Genomic DNA, 18704 nt, shown 5'->3' with positions numbered 1-18704 from the left:
GTTTACAAAAAGCATTGTTAAGAAGAATTTAAACACGCACACAATTACATATAGACAACTCTCAGAATTAAATTTCTAATGAAAGGATAAAAATTTGATGCACAAGCAATAAAAAAGCAACTAAAGATAGTTCAAACTTGCAAAATTTTTAATTACATACTATTCACTGTTCAAGAAGTGCTTCAGTAAAAGCAATATTAAAATTCTGAGATGATCAAATACATCATATTTCACTGAAATATAAACAATTTGAATAAATGAACAGACCTGGTCTCCTCTTTTCAATCCAACATCCTCAGCTTTAGAGCCTTTGTCAACTTTTGAAACAAAAACACCAAAACCACGTTCATATCCCCCAAGAATATGAAAATGTAAGACTTCATCTCTAGTTGACCTAGCTAAGGTCACTGTTCGGTTGCGTGCTTTAGTTGCACAAGCAATGTTCAATAGTCTCAGTTGACTTTGCATTTTCTATAAAAATAAATAAAAAAGGCCATCTTTAATATATTTTATGGGACCAAGTCAATCAATGAAAAAAAATAGATTAGAGAATAAACAATTGACAATCTAGTATTTCTGTTTCTGTTTATATATTTAAAAAATTATCAACATATGAACTTCAACTATTCAATAATATAACTGTACTCGTTTTAATAGTTACATTATTTTAATTGGAAAAGACTAAAGAATAAGACTTATTACCCAACTTAAGAATTTCTTTGCTTAATGAATTTCACAATATCATTAATGCAGCATTTATCTTCATTTGCTATATTGTTTCATTTAAGCTTTACAAAAATTTAAAAATATTTCATGAATTTACATATCTTATAAGGAGAAAACTCTTATAGAAATGAAATTTGCAAATTAATTTTAAAGATTTAAAGTTCTGATGTTAGAAACTTCTGATCATCCGATAAATTATGTTTCTCCTTGTATCAACAATAAAAAACAAATTAAAATACATTTTCTGAAAAATAGAAAGCAAAATCTTTAAAAATAAAGCCTTCAGCAATCAATCGAATTTTATTTATAATATATTATCTATTGCAGAAAACATTTTTCTGCAATACATAAGTATAAGAAATGATCTTTACATTGTTATTGGAGCAGAATATAAAATATAATTTTTATAATTTTGCTTAACTAGTGGGATACTCAAAAATAAAGGCAAAAATGTATTGTTTAAATACTAAGAAACCAAAAGAAAAAAAAAGTTAATAAAATATTTTGTTTATAAATTAGTTCAATATTACTTATAGCATTCATTACAGTTATAATAGTAATAAATCAACACAAATGCAAAAAATTACAATGTTTTCAGCTAGAAACCTATCATCTAAGAACAGCCTCTCTATTTAAAAGAAACTGGATATATTAGCCAAGATGTAAGAGAAAAGTTCATTCCCCTATTAGAAAAAATATTCCAAAAAGAAAACACTTACTTCTCTTTCTAATCCAGCTTCAAACAGTTCCAAAAATTCCATCATTTCTGGATCAGTTTCAAAGTCTGTAAAGTGATTATTAACCCACAGAAGTACAACTCTTGTTACCTTATAAAAAAAAAAGTACATTTGAAAAATAAGCACAAAAATTATTTCAGTTTCTATATTAATTTGAATATATTTATCAAACATCTATTGTTTGAATTCTGGTTTCTAAGCTAAAATTAAAATTGAGGAGGATGGAATCAAGGAGGAAAAAACAGAATACAAATATATTTTTCAATTCTTTATGCATAAATAGTTAGAGACTTGAAACAAAACATAAGCATATTGGCAAAAACACAATATCAAAATATTAAAAGAGTTAATAATGCTAATAATGGCCTATGAACTATGATCCATGTCCAGTTCCAACCAGATCAAATGCATGCTAGATACAAGGTTAAAAATCTAGGTTACATATTTTTATTACAGGAGGTCATATAAAATAAACACAAACTACTTACATTCCATTTATTTTATTGAGTAGTTTATTAGTTATAGTTATTTTATTAATCTGTATGGGAAAAACTTTTACTATGAGAGTACTTTTACTATCGATTGTTATTAATAATATCCGATATTTGATAAAGCAATATTTTAATGAAAAACCAAAAAGAGATTGCTACTATAAAAATGAAAAATAATAAATAAATAAATAAAAATGAAAAATTACTTTATCCCTGAGGTGTGGATCTGCAAACCACCTAAGAAGACTCTCTGTAATAGTTAATGGGTTTTGAATAAAAGTTCGATATGTAAGTAAGAAATCTTCCACATAGCTAGGATCCAAAGCATTGTCTTCAACTAAATGGGCCATTAATCGCTCCACAGTACCCTAAAATAAAAAATTAACAAAAAATCAAGGAAAAAAGGTAAAGAATATATCAATAATAAAGCTTTAAAAATATTAGGGAACACAATTACAGAATAAATGTTAATCCCTCAAAAATGAAGTTTTAAAAACTCATAATCCCATTTTGGCTGCAAAATGTTATGAAAAATAAAAAATGAAATGCGAAAATGAAGAATCAATAAATGCTTCAGAAAAGAAAATGAAATAGATACTTTTTTTGCAACAAAGTTTGAATAAAATGTTTCAAATTATAAGAAACTGTCTTAATTATTTAGGCAGCAAGATTTGAAAAGACTCCTTATCAGAATTTATGTGATCTTAATGTGAATGGTTCTATTTCCGATTAAGACTTATTTTTAAAAAGATCTTGTTTCAAGATAATAATTTCAATTAAATGAAATGCAAAACATTTCAGAAAAATGCATAATTAAGCAAGTTAATGTGATAGTAATGTAATATAAATACAGTTTTAAAATTTAAAGGATATAAATATATTGTCAGCATTTTAACAATCAAACTGATTGCCATAAAATAGCCTTTAAATGTGAATAAATTTTTTAATAACTGCATAAATGTTATTTATTACATAAAGTTGTTTCTTTTCTTAAAAAAGTACTAAAGTTATTGAAAAAATTGATTTATCACAGACTTATCCAAATAAATGTTAAAAGTGCTATAGTTAAGGAATGAATATTTTTCATACTACAGAAAAATATATAATTAAACTTACACGAATAACAATGTGGCCTCGGCGACTTCCACCATCAAGAACCCTATGTTCAGTGACTAGAACTACTTCACCATCCTCTTCATGTTTTCGAGTATTTTCTTCTCCTTGATGCAGAATTCTGTAGTAATCGCTCTGTGCTATGCATACAAACTGACAATCATCTACTTTTGTTCTCATCACTCCCTGATGATACATTTTTTCTGTTGTTGGGGTGATACCAAAGCTACAGAATGAATAACGAAACCATGTTAAAAGTGTAATGATTTTTATTTTACATACTTTATTTTCATATCTAAAGCTTGACTTTTAAAACTATAATATATTTAGCAAATAAATTTTTGAAAAACATGGAATTTTATTTTGCATACAGCTTCTATATCGAATTCCATTGGTGATATTTTGTATTAGCAATGATATATTATTGGATCTATTTTATATTTTTGGTTGACATTTTTTAATTAACTGCAAATTAATTTATATTGTGTTTTTCTTGTTTATTTCAGATTTGAGTTCAACCAAATCCAAAAGTGTTGTAACGAAGAAGCCAATGGGTCCTATATCAAAGCTGCATCTTATTTTAAATTATATGGAAAAACAAAAATTTGAATAATAATAATAAAAAAAAAATGAAATGATTCCACTACTGATAAAATAAAGCAATACATTTACTTAAAGTAAATTCAATAAAATGTAATGGATAGATGATATTTTGAGGATAATAAATTTATCCTTCAAATAAAACATGATTAAAAAAGACAATCATCTCTTATCATTAACCTAATAAATAATAAAAGAAAATGTGTGCTTGTCTATTAACATTCAACAAATTACACTGTTTCACATAAAGCTATCAAATTTCAAACATATAAATACTCCGAGAGAAGGAAATGTGTACTTAGAAGCGATTTTTCTAGAATTTTAGTTAAAGATTAAACAAAATTTTGGAATTTTTTCATGATATCTTCAAAAAATACTATAGAATGAAAAATGTTTTTTACTTCATCTTAAAAACAATTTGTTGAACAAGCCATTAAGATCAAGTTACATAAAATATTAAATTAAAAATTTTAGTGGCCAATAATCCCAGAAAACCAGCTGGTCATCAAAATGCAGCTAGTAACAAATAAGAGATAATTATGTCAAATTATCATAAAATTTGAAAAGCAAAAACTTAACTTTAATATATCACCACTCAGACAGCTTTTATTATTTAAATTCCAGATCCTTCTTATAGCAATAACAATAATAATTTTTCAGACTGAATTTATGATTTAATGAATCATTTATGAGCAATAATATGAGTATTATCAAATTTCAAACAATGAACAATTAATTTAAATGAAATTTTGTAAATTCAAAAATAAAGAGCTACATCGCCATTCTGATATTTATTAGATAACAATTGCAAAGCAAAATGGAAAGTAAGCCCAAGATCATTAATTATTTAAGATGAATATTTCATTTAATTGCAAAATAAAAAAGAAAGGAAGAAAGAATAATAGGAAAGGAAGGGGATTTTGGGTCATATCTACCTGAAATTACATTTTTAAAAAATGCATAGCATTCAACGTATTTGGGCAGCATGTTTTAGAATGTAATTAATGGAAAAGAGATCAAATAGATTAAGATCTTGAGAAAAGATTTAAAATTCAGAAAAAATAGACAAAAATCTGATTTTTACAATAATCTAATAAATGGATAAATAAATATATGATGCATAGTTCTAAATATTTTAAATAATAAAAATAAAACTTTAAACATATCCAAAAAAGTTTTTTTATAAGCCTACATATAGTTTGTTTACATGCCACTATCAAATGATCTAAAAGTGGCATATTAAAACATACTAATAGAAAGACATACCTATCCCCAAGGTGAAGTTCCTCAATTTTTCCACCAGGTAACTCCACTTCTACATGTCCATTGACAATTACTGACCAGGAATCAAGCTCCTCTCCATCATTCATGACAACAGTGCCAGCCTTTTCCACCACTGCGAACACCATGACAGCACACAAAGCTCTTCGAATTGCTAAAGTCATGTTGGCAAAGGCCTAAAAGCAAATGGGGAAATGAATATAAGCAAGAGTAACAATTTATGAACACAGATGGCAAAAAGTATGAAATGCAATATTCAATCATATATATTATAGACGTATTTAACTTCATCTATAATCATCATAACGTAAATATCTTCTTCAATAATTCACTGATTGCTCAGTGATCAAAAGAGAGCAGCTTTGACCGAATTCCAAACTTTCCAAGCAGTCAATAAGCCCATGTGATAATTTTTAACTGAGAGATAAATTTTGAAATATTAAAAAATGTGTTTTTGAAACAAAATCTTTCACTCTTGTAGCATTTTTTTACCATGGAAGTTTTAAGAAAAACATTAATTAGTAATACCATTTTTTTTTACCATGGTAGTTTTAAGAAAAACAATAATTAGTATTATTTAAACATTTTAGAAGATGAATTGATATTTAAAAAGATGACTAGACTGCTTGAAGGTTAAAAAGAGATACATTACCTCATACATACATACATATATATTATATATATTATACAAAACCTACAGAAATCAAAATTTGTAAGCTATAAAATATTCTAAATTTCTATAAAATTGCTAATGTGAATTAATTATAAAAAATTGCTAATAAAACTTAAAGTTAAGCCTATTAGTGAAAAATACTAGCTTGTCATCCAAAATATGTACTTTTGATATGCAGGCGTAATTCAAGACTTGTATACAAGATGCTTCAAAAATAAAAATTATCATTTTCAGTTGATTCAGGCTTTTAAATTAATGTAATGTCAATTTTTTATATAAATTTTACACTTATTTAGTAAGTTACTAATTTTTTTTAAATGACAACAAAAATTCAGTATATTATATATAACATATTTCTAGCTATTAATACTTGTAATGCTCAAAATAGTTGCAACAGCATCGAAATTCTAATAAATATTAGTACACATTAATCATTAACAAATTACAGCTCAAACCTTGTATACTTACAGGCAAATGCTGCATGAATTCTAATAATACTTCTATATCATCTTCTGTTCTTTCGCAAGGATCCTTCTCCAAGCATTCTCTTACTGTATCCCTTACAGTAAGACTCTACATAAAACAAGAAAATATTATAAAAATTTAATACCGATGAAAATTAAATATGAATTAGTATGCCACTTATGTAGAAAGAAATAATGTTCCCTTGTTATAAATTTTATTGAAATATTAAGCACACATTGTAATGAACATGTAAAACAATATGCAAGGTTTATAGAAATAAAATGATAATAACGAAACAAGTTACAAAAGTTCTCAAATTAAAAAAAACAAACAATTATTTGGTTAAATAGAATAAGTTACAAATTAATGAAACAACATATATTAATCAAAGGACAAATAAAAACAATAAATTATATGTAAATGTATGATTAATATGTTCATAAAATTTTAAGGCCTTTTAGGTACCTACTAACAAAAAAAAAAAAAATACTCAAAAACAAAAATATAAGTAATGACTAAATAAAATAGTAATTTATCAAATAATGGCAAATCAAACAGCTTAGAAATCCCACTTTTAATAAGCAGATAAAGTGAATAGGGTAGAAAATGCAATTTGTGTCCAATATTTTGCTATTTTGATTATAAAAACTTCTAAAACCAAGTTTTAATCTATCCTTGATTTAATGTTTTTCCTTCTTCTTCCCCCCCCCCCTTCTTTTCAGTACACACATTTTTTGAATATTAGCACACACATGGGATCATTTTGACCCTAAATTATCAGGCACTTAGCCCTTATCTTATTGGCTATTTGAATAAAAATAAAATATGATCAGAGGATATGAGGAATCCTTACCATAAATGTCAAGACAATTTATTCATATTATAAAAGAATGCATTTTATTTAAGGATTTCTTGCTTTTTCCACGAGGAGGAAAGGGCTGTATCCGATTTTTTCATTCAGAATCTGTGTTTTGTTCCGATTCTGTATCATGATCACATTCCAAATTTTAATGAATATATGACCAATTTGAGCTATCACCATTTTGTCTTTAAGTAGGAAGACTTGTAAAAAAATCTCTGGATTTATGTTGTACATTGTCATAGACATAACATTAACAGAATTTGAAATGCCAGCACATACAAGGGTCGATTTGACCTCGACTTTCCTATAAAGGTTCTAATCTTTTTCTTGCAACTTTCTCATGAAGGTATATTAAAAAATAGATATAAAATTTTATAAAATCCATGAATTTCTAAACAAAAAAGAAAGTATGGGGCCAAAAGGACCCTATGCATGTGTTGAAGAATTATAAATTTTAAATCCAGAACTCATAAAGAGAACCTCTGTAGTCACATGCATTTTTATATTTTTGCTGCACAGAATTTATATCAATCATGCATTGACTCTTCTTGCAAATAAAAAGACAACATCATCACATGATTATTAGCATATTAATTATACTTACATTGAGAGATTCTGCTAGGTCCTCCTCTTCATCAGAATCAACAATGCTTTCAATAAGTCCAGACAAATCCACCTCCTGATCTTCCAATGAAGATTGGACTGACTGCATTGTATCTGAACCGGAATAGGCTGACGAAGAATCGCTGCTATGAGAGTTTCGATTGGAACTCTTAAGCAGTGCTTCCCCACGATGAAGCATCGAGGGGAATTCCAATGGAAGCTACAATAAAACAAATTTAGATTTATAGAGAAAGCAATTCTAACAAGATTCATATTAAATTACTTCAATGATTTTGTAATTTAAAAAGCTCAATCTTCAGAATATGAATTCATTCATAACAATGATGGATTCTAGACAGCAGAACTGAAATAAATCCACATTATTTATTTTAATTAAATTCACTCTATTATAGATTGGAGCAGAAACAAGTCTGACTGGCACAATGCACTCATATATAAGAAAGAATTCCATTTCTTAAAAACATTATGGACAGTCAATTATTTTTCATTTAAAGAAATATTTATACAACCATATCAAATAAATTTAGGCAGATGAAAAATTCAAGACACAAAGTTAAATTTAATTACTATAGAAAATACTTTCTTGAATTACTTATATTAATTCTTGCCTAGGGCCATACAAGGAAATTAAACTAAAGAGAGGATGGGGAATAAATTGCACAACTTCATGATTCAATGATAATGCAGATTTTTCTTTCAATACTTATTACATTATGGGAGAGAAAAATTTTATTATTACAAATAACATATAAAACATATTTGCTTTCTACAAACTATTGCAATATATCTATAATAACAAAATTGAAAATCTAAAATATAAAATTCTAAAAGAATATTTCAGTTGTTAATAATGTAAAATCTGCTTTTACCAGCATTGTTTCAAAAACTAAAACAATTCTCATTTCAAATAATTCAGCTTTGTTTCAAAATTCAAATATTTTCTCATTGTTTTATTTAACTTCTAATCAATCAACAATGGTATAGTAAAATAAATACATTTAACTTATAATCACTCAAAAAAGATTTGTTTTTTAGTATAGTAATTTTTTAAGCTAAGTAATTACTAAAATTGTAGAATATAATGGCAATTGTGCATATACAATTGAACTTTTAACATATGGACATAAAATTCCTTTCTTAAATTAAGAATTAGTTACCAGATTCATAAGAAAGACAATTTAAAAGCTATAAAAACAATTCTGCATAGCTTTTAACAGATAAATTTCATCAATTTCTGCTATCAATGAACAAATAAAAATTTTTTTAGTATAGTAATAATTTTCTAAGCTAAGTAATTACTAAAAATGTAGAATATAGTGGCAACTGTGCATATACAATTGAATTTATACAAATGGACAAAATATTCCTCTCTGTATATTAAGAATTATTTAAGGAATTTGTTACCAGATTCATAAGAAAGACAATTTTAAAGGTATAGAGAACAATCTTGCAGAGCTTTTAACAGTTCATCAAATTCTGCTATCAAAGAACATAAAAATTTATATCATACCTGTAATCGCTGTCTAAAGTTGTCATTACAGCCCTCAGAGTAGAATCTTTGCCGAGCATCCAGAGCAATGGTCACTTCTTCCTGTTCTAAGGCCAGCAGTTTCTCTAAGTTCATAGTTGTACATGACTGCCGCTGACCAGGTCGCATCAACTGGACATCAGGATAATCAATCTAAAAGAAAAATTATAACATGAAAAAAAAAGCTGAATAAAAATAGTTCAAATAATAACAATTATTATATTATACATACACACACACATGAAAGTTATTAATATTATAAGAAAATTAATGAAATATTATTTTATAAGTTTATAAAAAAGCATATTATATGAAAATATTTTTTCCTATCATTCAATAATAATACATTAAAAACTAATAAATATGCATATAATTCAATATTTTGGCCTTTACTAATTAAATATAGCATATATGTTTTGAATAAATAATTAAAAATCATTTAGAAGAAAAAATTTATTAAAAGAACTAAAAAAAGAATGTCAAAAATAAATTTTAAAAAATTACCACTTAAAAACAAAAATATCTATGTCTACGTCAAATTTAACACAACAGTGGAATTTAGAACCTTATGTTATATCAAATGTCAAGCAATGTAAACAATAATAAACAACTTTCAAAATGTCATGACATTTATTCAAGTCATACACAGCCGTAACCAAATCTAAATTAAAAATAAAATTAATGTTCCTTTGCCACAATTTATTTATTACTTTCCCTACATCTTTACAAGACATTCAGAGATTCAAAATCCCACGCACAATTATTGAACATTCACAATCTCTTTGCAAACCAGAGAAGATAGGAAAAATAAAAAAACAAAAAAAGAATCAATCGATCGAACGAAAGACGTTAAACTAAAACACACATACCGATAGAAGTCAATATGCATAAACGAGCGATGAGAGAAAATTCCACGACACTGATGTGAACTGTCATTCGTTGAACATTATGCAATTTTTTTTTCTGCTCCCCTCGCTCTCAATGGTGGTGGAGATTGTAGCCAGGTGGCGCTCACTTAGTGGCGGTAACCATGACAACGAATCGTAGTTGTGTGACTCATCTTCCATCATCAATGAAATCAATACCTAAGCGCTCTGAGTACACCCATTGAAATTTTTGGGGTGCTTAAAAGACCTTTAACCTCCAAGAATTGTAAAAAGAGTAATAGGGGGCGAGGGGAAAAAAATCAATGGCAAGATAATGTTATCAAAAAAGAGCTTAAGTCAAGGTAAAGATGTTCTTTATGTCAATTAGGTACAATTCTTTAGTACTAAACAAGAGATAAGAAGGTTAATTTCAGAGTTTCCTACGTCATCTTAAGACTGAATGCAGTACAAAATTGTAGAAACTTCGCGCATATCAGTAGTTTCATAATTTAATAAATCGAAGGTGTATTTTTTTAAGTTAACATGATGGACTCCTAAAATTGCCATGTCATAACATGACTTCATTATAAACCAATGAAGCACTACAATCATTGTAATGTAATAAGCTTAGTGACTAAGGTGGCTGTTATATTTGATCGAAACCAGACGCTTAGGAACTTAAACAGAACGATAGGAGGCAAATTATAATTAGTAAAATTCATGCACACCACATTGGAACTATTTTTAAAAATCCACTTTTTCGACTAGACCAAATTATTTTCATAGCTAATCGCAAATTTCTTAAAATGGTACTTCAATACCTTTTCTAGAAATCAATATAAAATTTAGAAAAAAAAAAAAAAAAAAAAGATTATAAAAAGCATTCCCCCCTCCCCGATGGAAATCTTTTCAAGTAGGCAAGTTTTAAAATTAATTATAAACAATGCAAAACTCAGTTACCCTCCCAAGGAATGAAAAAAATCATCAGAAAGAATTAAAAGAATTTTCTCAGTTAATACATTTTTTTACTAGAATAATATATAACAGAAGCTTTTAAATCATTCCGCATTGTATGCGTGTTATAAAAATTATTAATTCGCCTGTAGTACCTATACAAATATACAACAAACACAGAAATCCGAATGAGTGATGAAAAACTTTCTGAGATTCGAACATTTTATTTTCGATAGTATAAAAAAATAATAAGGAAAATGTAATGGAATAACTCGCAATAAAAAATAAACAACTTTGATTCAAGGATAACAACTTACAAAAAATTCATTTTTAAGTTGCTGGCCTTTCTGTTACTGATTATAATCAAACTAAGCGCCATACTGGTTTTGAAATACTTTCTCCAAAATCCGGATGATAATGTATACGTAAATACTAGATGCACTTTCAAACTCTACAATTTGATTATTAAAGTATAATGGTCTGATAAATCCTTCGTTTGAATTTTTCTCAGTAAATTTCGATACTGACTCAAGAATATTCGAAAGCGCGTGATAATTTTTTATCAAATAAAATTTCAAAAAATTCTCCAGAAATTACAAAAATTATTCTTTATTCAAATAATAAGACGCTAAATTTCCAAATTTCCTTTAAGTTCAATTTTTGTTTCACTGCAAAATTGGGGATAATGTTAATATTCTCTCCTTAATAAATAACTTACTAATTGCAGTATTGTGTGTAACAAGTCAATACGAAATACAACAGGAAAAATAAAATATTTATTTAAAAGTTTTAAAGTGTTTAAAAAATAAAATATTTAAAGTATTTTATTTAAAAGAAAAGCAAATATTTCTTATTGTATTAAATTAAATATTTTAATAAACACACAAGATTTTTATTCTCTACACAAAAATTAATTGTAATTTAATCAAAAGATGAAGTTAAGGAATAGGGGTGAGAATCGTCTGCTAATTATTTTCGTAAAATTATTATGCGACAGAAACAAAAATTGTGACACAATTATGTTTAACATTGTAGTATTTCCGGAGCAAATTCCATATTGAAATAGAAAATGGAAAAAATGTTAATCGTAAAAGTCAAGTACATTTTAAGAGTTTTCTAAATTTCGCAGCAGAAAAAATACATGGCTAACTTTGGTTGATGTCTTATATTTGAAGATACTATGCTTACAACGAATAAAAAGAGAATGGATAAGTGGTAGATTAAACTGTAAAATACATCAAGAAAATAATTAGCTTTCGTAAAGATGACCCATTCAAATTACTGACAATAATGCTAATATAATAGTAGTAAGTAACATAAAAATTAAGAGGAAATTATAACACACACACAAAGAAAAAAAAAAAAAAAACACCGAATGAATACGAAAAACATTTTAAAGATAAACATCAATAGTAACTGAATATAAACGAAATAGCTACAAAAACATATTCAATACAATGGCCGAAAATTGAATTTTCTACTTTAATTTATTGAATTATTACGCCAACTAAAATTACATTTAAAATAAAATTAATTTTAAAAACTCTCTTTAAATTCATTATAGTTCTGTACAAGTTGAAGAAACAAAAGACATATTATTTATTACCAAACTTTTTGAAGTAAAACCAAATTTCATCAGGAGTCAAAATGCATATAGAATAATTACAATGACTATTTTATTAATTTTGCTTTCGTAGGTATTTTTATTAAATACTACTTCACCAAGAGAACTTGCAAAAGAAGTGGAATGTTTTTTTTTTTTTTTTTTTTTTTTTTTTTAAATATTCGAAAGTCTTATCGTAAACAATAGATATGAATTGTAATATAACAGATTATTGCAGTTACTATTTTTGTTTATTTAAAGGGTTGTCATTATTGTACTATGTAAAAGTCAACCACCTTTCCATGTATAAAGGTATACCAATTAACTAATCACTCGTTTAATTCTCCATGTTTGTTCAGGTTACATGCATATATGGCAAATATTATTTCAACTCTTGAAAGTTATGAATGAAATGAGGCAAGGAATATCATCCAATCAATGATGCCAAATACTCCCGGAAGGAACAGCTGCCAACAAAAAAAGCAGAAAGGAAATAGTACGTCACGTTCCCTATGACGTCAATTTTTACGCTTCGGACGGTTTCAACAACTCCCTAATATTTCACCGAGAAGAAAAAATCATGCATATGCATTTGGCGAGAAACACCCTCCGTCTGACGATTCACATCGATTGGAAAAGTACAAAGGTGAAAAATCCTTGCAGCATTGTGATAAAATTCATTGACGTAGCAGTCATCTGCGTAAAAAATAGAATTCGAAACATTGAGAAATCTGTAGCAAGAGTCGCCTTTTGAGTGTCAAGAAAGAAATTGATTTCGTAACTGAGATATGAAAATATTCTATTTCTGTCACGATAGAATTGCGGATGAGATAGCGGATGAAGTCTGTAATGAGTTTTGGAGCAAAACTGTATCAGCATAGTCCTTAGCGTGACAAGGAATTCGAATTAACGAACTTGCAATAGAAATGTGCCACTTAAACTTTTTATTCCAACTGGATATTATTTTTGTTAAATATTTTATTGCTCAATTTCCAGTCGAAAATTGTCTTTAAAAATGTTATTTTATATATTCATTTATTTATTTGCCCTTCATTTTATATACTTCAAATTTATATTATATATTATATATATATATATATATAAAATTAATACAAGAAATAGGATTGGAATAACTAATTAATTGAAATATAATCGAAAATAATATTATCGGAAGAATAAAATTTCAGTTGTTTCGCACGAAAAACTTTCTGAAAATAAATTTAGTTTAATTTGAGATATAAATTCTATGTTTTGCATTCAGTATGCAGAAGCAAAATGAATGTAACTTCAGTAATATACTTCATAAAATTAAAATAACTTCTGAAATTTAGTTAGCATTAAGTTAAAACCACTTTCTAATGATATTTTTTTCTCAGTATGCATGCAGCCTGTACAATATAATGGTGAAATTAAATCAGAAGGCAATCATCATTCAATACGATTTGAAAGGCTGAATAGTATTTACAATCAAGGAATGTAAAATGGTCAAAAATCACAGTACACTTTTCAATAAAAGAATCGGGAAAATGGCACAAAAAGGAAAAGAATAAAGAAACCCAGACTTTATTATTATTATTTTACATATGCAATATAAGCATCAACAATTACTAAAAATGAATTAGACAATATTTTTACTCTTTCATAATGAAATAATTTTCTTTTTTTACTTTTTCATAATGAAATGAATAATTAAATGAGTTGAGTTTTATCACTAATCCTTTATCGATAAAGGACGAGCAATGATAATAAAATTTCAACCAGCGGGAGCAGCCTCCTTCAAACTTTCTCGCATACTCTCTAATAAATATGCTTGTGCTTTATTAACCATCTGCCATTGCAAACAATAACAATTAAAGAACTAATCAGCGTGCGATTTTTAACGATTAATAATAATAGTTGGGATAAGGTTAATATGCATCTATAAGAAAACAATGTTTATTTTGGACGACTTTTTCTGGGCTGATTAAAACCAAAATCTGACAAAACTACAATTGTAGTCAAAAAAATCATATACTAAATTTCAATCATCATATTTACATGCTTGTAGGAAGGTACAGACCGACAGACATCCAATTAATGAATTTGGTTCCAAATTTCACAGATATCTACATTTTAGATGTTAAATTTCTGTATTAAATTGTATCCATCCAATTTTCTCCGCTTTGTGGTTATTGTTTGTGGTAACTTGTATTCGGATAAACATAATTCTGAATACATTTCGTTCAAAACCAATAGAAATTTACAAATTTGGAGCAGTGACCATACATCAAATTTCCTCCACTGAGCTCAAAACTTTTTTGAATTATCAGGTTGGCAGGTATAATTCTAAAAATATATTTTCCGGACTTGAAGAGGTCTGAAATATAAATTTCTTCAAAATCTAGAGATCAAATTTTTTGACAAATGCAGTACTTTTTTTTTTTTTTTGCATACGAGAAAGTAAAAATGATTAAAAAAGTATCAAATAGTTTTAAAGCATGCGTTTTATCTTACATACCGAGTCTCAGAATAAAATTTCAATGCCCCAATCTAAATTATCTGGTATGAAATTCAAATTCCAAACATTTTTCCTTATCACAATGAAATGGTTCATTAATTTATGTATATATAATTTATAAATTTGAAACAAAATAATTCTTTTTTCATGTTATATTTTAAATACAAGAGGAAAAATAATTTACCTACTAATGTTAACCTTTCGCGTGTGTGTTGCATGTACTTTTTTCTTTATCAATAGTGAAAATACACCTACAACCTCGTGGATTTTGCTGACTACAGATTACCAACTGTCATTTGAATAACAAATGCGCATTTCGAAACAAAAGAGACCAGTGGAAATGAAACAATTTACATACAACGTAACAAAATAATCACAAATAACGTTGATAAGATTTTGAAGCGATAGTTAAACAGAAAATAAATTTCAAATACAATACTTCAAAGTTTTACACGCTTTTCTAATAAAATATGCAAATTCAGCCCTCCGCTCCCAATTACTTCAAAAGAAACTAATAAATGTTCAGCTATAGATAAAAAAAATTTCAGAAAAATTCATGATAATCTTTAAAGTTATTTTTGATTTCTGAAAAATAATTTTCCATATGTTAAGTTCTTATATTTTTCAAAATATTTATAAAAAAACACTGTAATTTAAGAAATAGTGATTATCGAGACTGTTTTTCTTACTAAGCAAACAGAAAAAGCTTCAAAAAAAAAAAAAATTATGCGTTTCTTTTCTTCACTTCATTTTAATGTTTCCTTAAAAGTTATTGTTTATTAAATTTAATTTCACACAACTAAAAATAGTGGCGCATTTAATCATGCACAACATTTCCTTTTTTGAAAATATTTATACATATAAAAAAAAGCAATATCCTTAACTAATATTCTATATAAATAAAGCAACATTCAATCGATTGAAAACACACCACTAAATATATATTCCACACGAGCTAGCTAATTCAATTTCAAGGTTGCCTAAAGCAGATCACAGATATCAGTTCTACTAAGCCTTCTCGGTATTTTGAATGCAGGAATTTCCCCAAACAACATAACAGGTTCCAGCTGCCCAGAACTAGGAACTCGTTCTTTCGCGTCGTTAGCAAAAATTGCTCATACCTCTCAATCTACAAAGGCGTCCCCATTTTTTGAGAACTATGAACGCGATCTACCAAAACGCGTAATTACATAAAAATGATGTCAAAAGGGTGTGTGTGTATAGTAATTCTTTTTAAAGACTTTTTATGTGTGAGTTAGATAAATATAGTTGACCAAACAGTTCGTCTCAGATTTGGCCAAGTAGAAACGGGGAAGTTCGTTCAACTCAATAAAAATCCATTACCGTTACTAAAAATCGAGAAAATTGGCTTCGCAGAAAATTCTTGAGGATATATAAATGGATTAGTATGTGCAGGTTACATTTATCCAAATAAAAAAAAAGTACAAGGAAATATGGAAAATATTTCTTTACGGTTGGTGTTCGACTGTCAACCGAGAAATATTGAATAGCTTAGGCATTTAAAGGCAAGTTACATCAAAAATAATATTGAAACTAAAAAATAGGAAAGGAAGAAAGAAACTAATGAGAATTCTACATCATGTCATCACAATTCAACATGATAAATTTAAATGTTTGTCTGTAACAACAAAATATTCCAACCATTATACAGTAGTACTAAAGTTGTACAGTTATACTATACCAGTTTGTACAAAAAGCTGAAAAATATGCAGCTTATATTTTAAAGCATAGCATTTATATTTAATTTTGATATTCCTCGACATATAACGATCAAAGGTAACAGAAAATAATAATAAAAAAAAAATAAGAAGAATAACAGAGTACGTTTTTTCGACAATCATGCCAACTGACCGAAAATTCGCCAAAAAATCCGCCATTTGAAGCATGTCGAAATTACTATTTTAGTGAGAAATCACCAAAAAAATTTCAACTTAGGCGACCGAATCTCATTTTTAAGTAGAGTCCACGCACAATAATTTTTTCTTCAAAAATTCTCGTGACTTACAGTTAGTCTGCTATTCCATAATTCTGAGTTTCCAAACAGTAATTGAGCTTTCAATAGGCTAGAAACCTTTTAGCGATAAAATAGGAATACAAATTAATTGAAACTAAAACAATTTTGTTCTTTAATAATATCCAGAGTAATTTAAAAATAAAATAAGAGAAAAATCAACAAAGCATAACCTCACAACATTATGCGTGCCATTTTTCAATAATAGAATGACTTTTACAGACAAACATACGACACACACCCCCGCAAAAGGGACTCGGATGCCATTCGTCAACACCAAAGAAATAAGAGATTTTTTTTTTTTTTTTTTTTTTTTTTGTCGTCAAAGGCAATGATCGGTAAAACATACCAACAAATCCAGATAGAATTTACGTACATATTTCAAAACATTACACATCATATCATTTCAAAAATATTTCCAGAGTGCAAACGGCAATAATTCTTTCATTTAAAAAGACTTATTCACTACTTCCAAATTTAAATCCACATCATGTTCACGGACAACAATACAGAAATTTTAATCCCTCGTTCGTTAACCTTAAAAAAATCAGACCTGGCGCATGAAGCATATTAAAAAAATTCTTTTTTTTTTTTTTCATGAATGAAAAAAAAAAAAAAAAAAAAACTTTCTATCGGCTGTTTCATACTCCAAGTACTACTTTCCTTCCTTTAAGCCGTGGCTTCCGTCCTGTATTGTATCCAAGGACAATCCATTCATTAAAAAACTTGTGGACTTCCTTTCTCTCTGGGGACGTATGGTGCCGTTGCCAACAGGATGTATTTGATGCGAAAGCAAAGGATTGGTTTTCGTTTTTGATTTACCGGAAAGATACTAGATTCTCTATCAAAAAAAACCCCCCTAAGATTGGAAGATACTTTCATTTAAAAAAAAAATGAACAAAACAGAATTAAATAAATGTTTCCTATTAGGATTCTTATTCTAAAATTAGACATATCGACATAAGCTTCGGCTAATCCGGAATCCATCAGACGAAACTAAGAACGACGCGGAAGGGTGCAGCAGACCGAAAAGGCAGTGACCAATGAAATCGATTAGGGAATGGAAACGACTAATGACCTGATGTTAAGTAAAATCTGATGTAACGTATATTTAGAACAATAAGTAAAATTTTTGCATTTCCGCACAACGGGGATTAAGCAGTCGGAAATAGTCGCACAGCGGTCAACAGATTTTACAATGGAAATGGAGTTTTAGATCTCCAAAACTGAACAAATATTTAACATACATTATTTTAGGAAACTTATACTTGTTCTGTTGACTGCGAATCATGCTTTTCCCAAATGAGGTTTTAATTTCACCTAAGATTTGAGTTTAAGTAAAATTAAGTTAAAATTCAAAAACGAATTGATTAAAATTCAATTAATCCCATAATATGCTAAAAGAATTGAAACTTTCGCATAAAAATATAAGAATGATTATGTGTATTAGTTATGCGTATAAAATAAAATAATTAACGCAAGTTATTTAAAATCTTAAGGGACTTCGTTTACATATCCAATGCTCTTAAACATATAATTACGAATATGTAATATTGCTTTCCAGCGCAATAAGTTCCCTCATATGGAAGATAATTTTATAGATACAATAATGACTGTTGAATGAATGCCGAGTCGATGATCCCCGGCCTTGG

At 27.6% G+C, this 18704-nt stretch overlaps 1 protein-coding gene across 7 annotated transcripts in view; it reads right to left on the bottom strand.

Moving 5' to 3' along the window:
• Positions 1 to 18704, bottom strand: part of LOC129987877 (rap guanine nucleotide exchange factor 2-like) — a 475413-nt gene that overhangs the window by 17162 nt on the left and 439547 nt on the right. For 6 of the 7 annotated variants that reach the window (XM_056095850.1, XM_056095854.1, XM_056095852.1 and 3 more), the window contains 8 exons: positions 9083 to 9253; positions 7553 to 7771; positions 6090 to 6194; positions 4934 to 5124; positions 3071 to 3293; positions 2161 to 2322; positions 1446 to 1553; positions 268 to 471 (listed from right to left, as the gene is read on the bottom strand). In XM_056095850.1, the coding sequence (XP_055951825.1) occupies positions 268 to 471; positions 1446 to 1553; positions 2161 to 2322; positions 3071 to 3293; positions 4934 to 5124; positions 6090 to 6194; positions 7553 to 7771; positions 9083 to 9253 (1383 nt within the window). Of the gene's footprint in view, positions 1 to 267; positions 472 to 1445; positions 1554 to 2160; positions 2323 to 3070; positions 3294 to 4933; positions 5125 to 6089; positions 6195 to 7552; positions 7772 to 9082; positions 9254 to 9969; positions 10032 to 18704 lie in introns of those variants that run through there. The other variant, XM_056095856.1, reaches the window with a different exon arrangement.

The sequence above is a fragment of the Argiope bruennichi genome, chromosome 10 (assembly GCF_947563725.1).
Source record: "Argiope bruennichi chromosome 10, qqArgBrue1.1, whole genome shotgun sequence".
NCBI classification, from domain to species: domain Eukaryota; kingdom Metazoa; phylum Arthropoda; class Arachnida; order Araneae; family Araneidae; genus Argiope; species Argiope bruennichi.
This window is presented reverse-complemented; position numbering and strand designations above follow the sequence as displayed.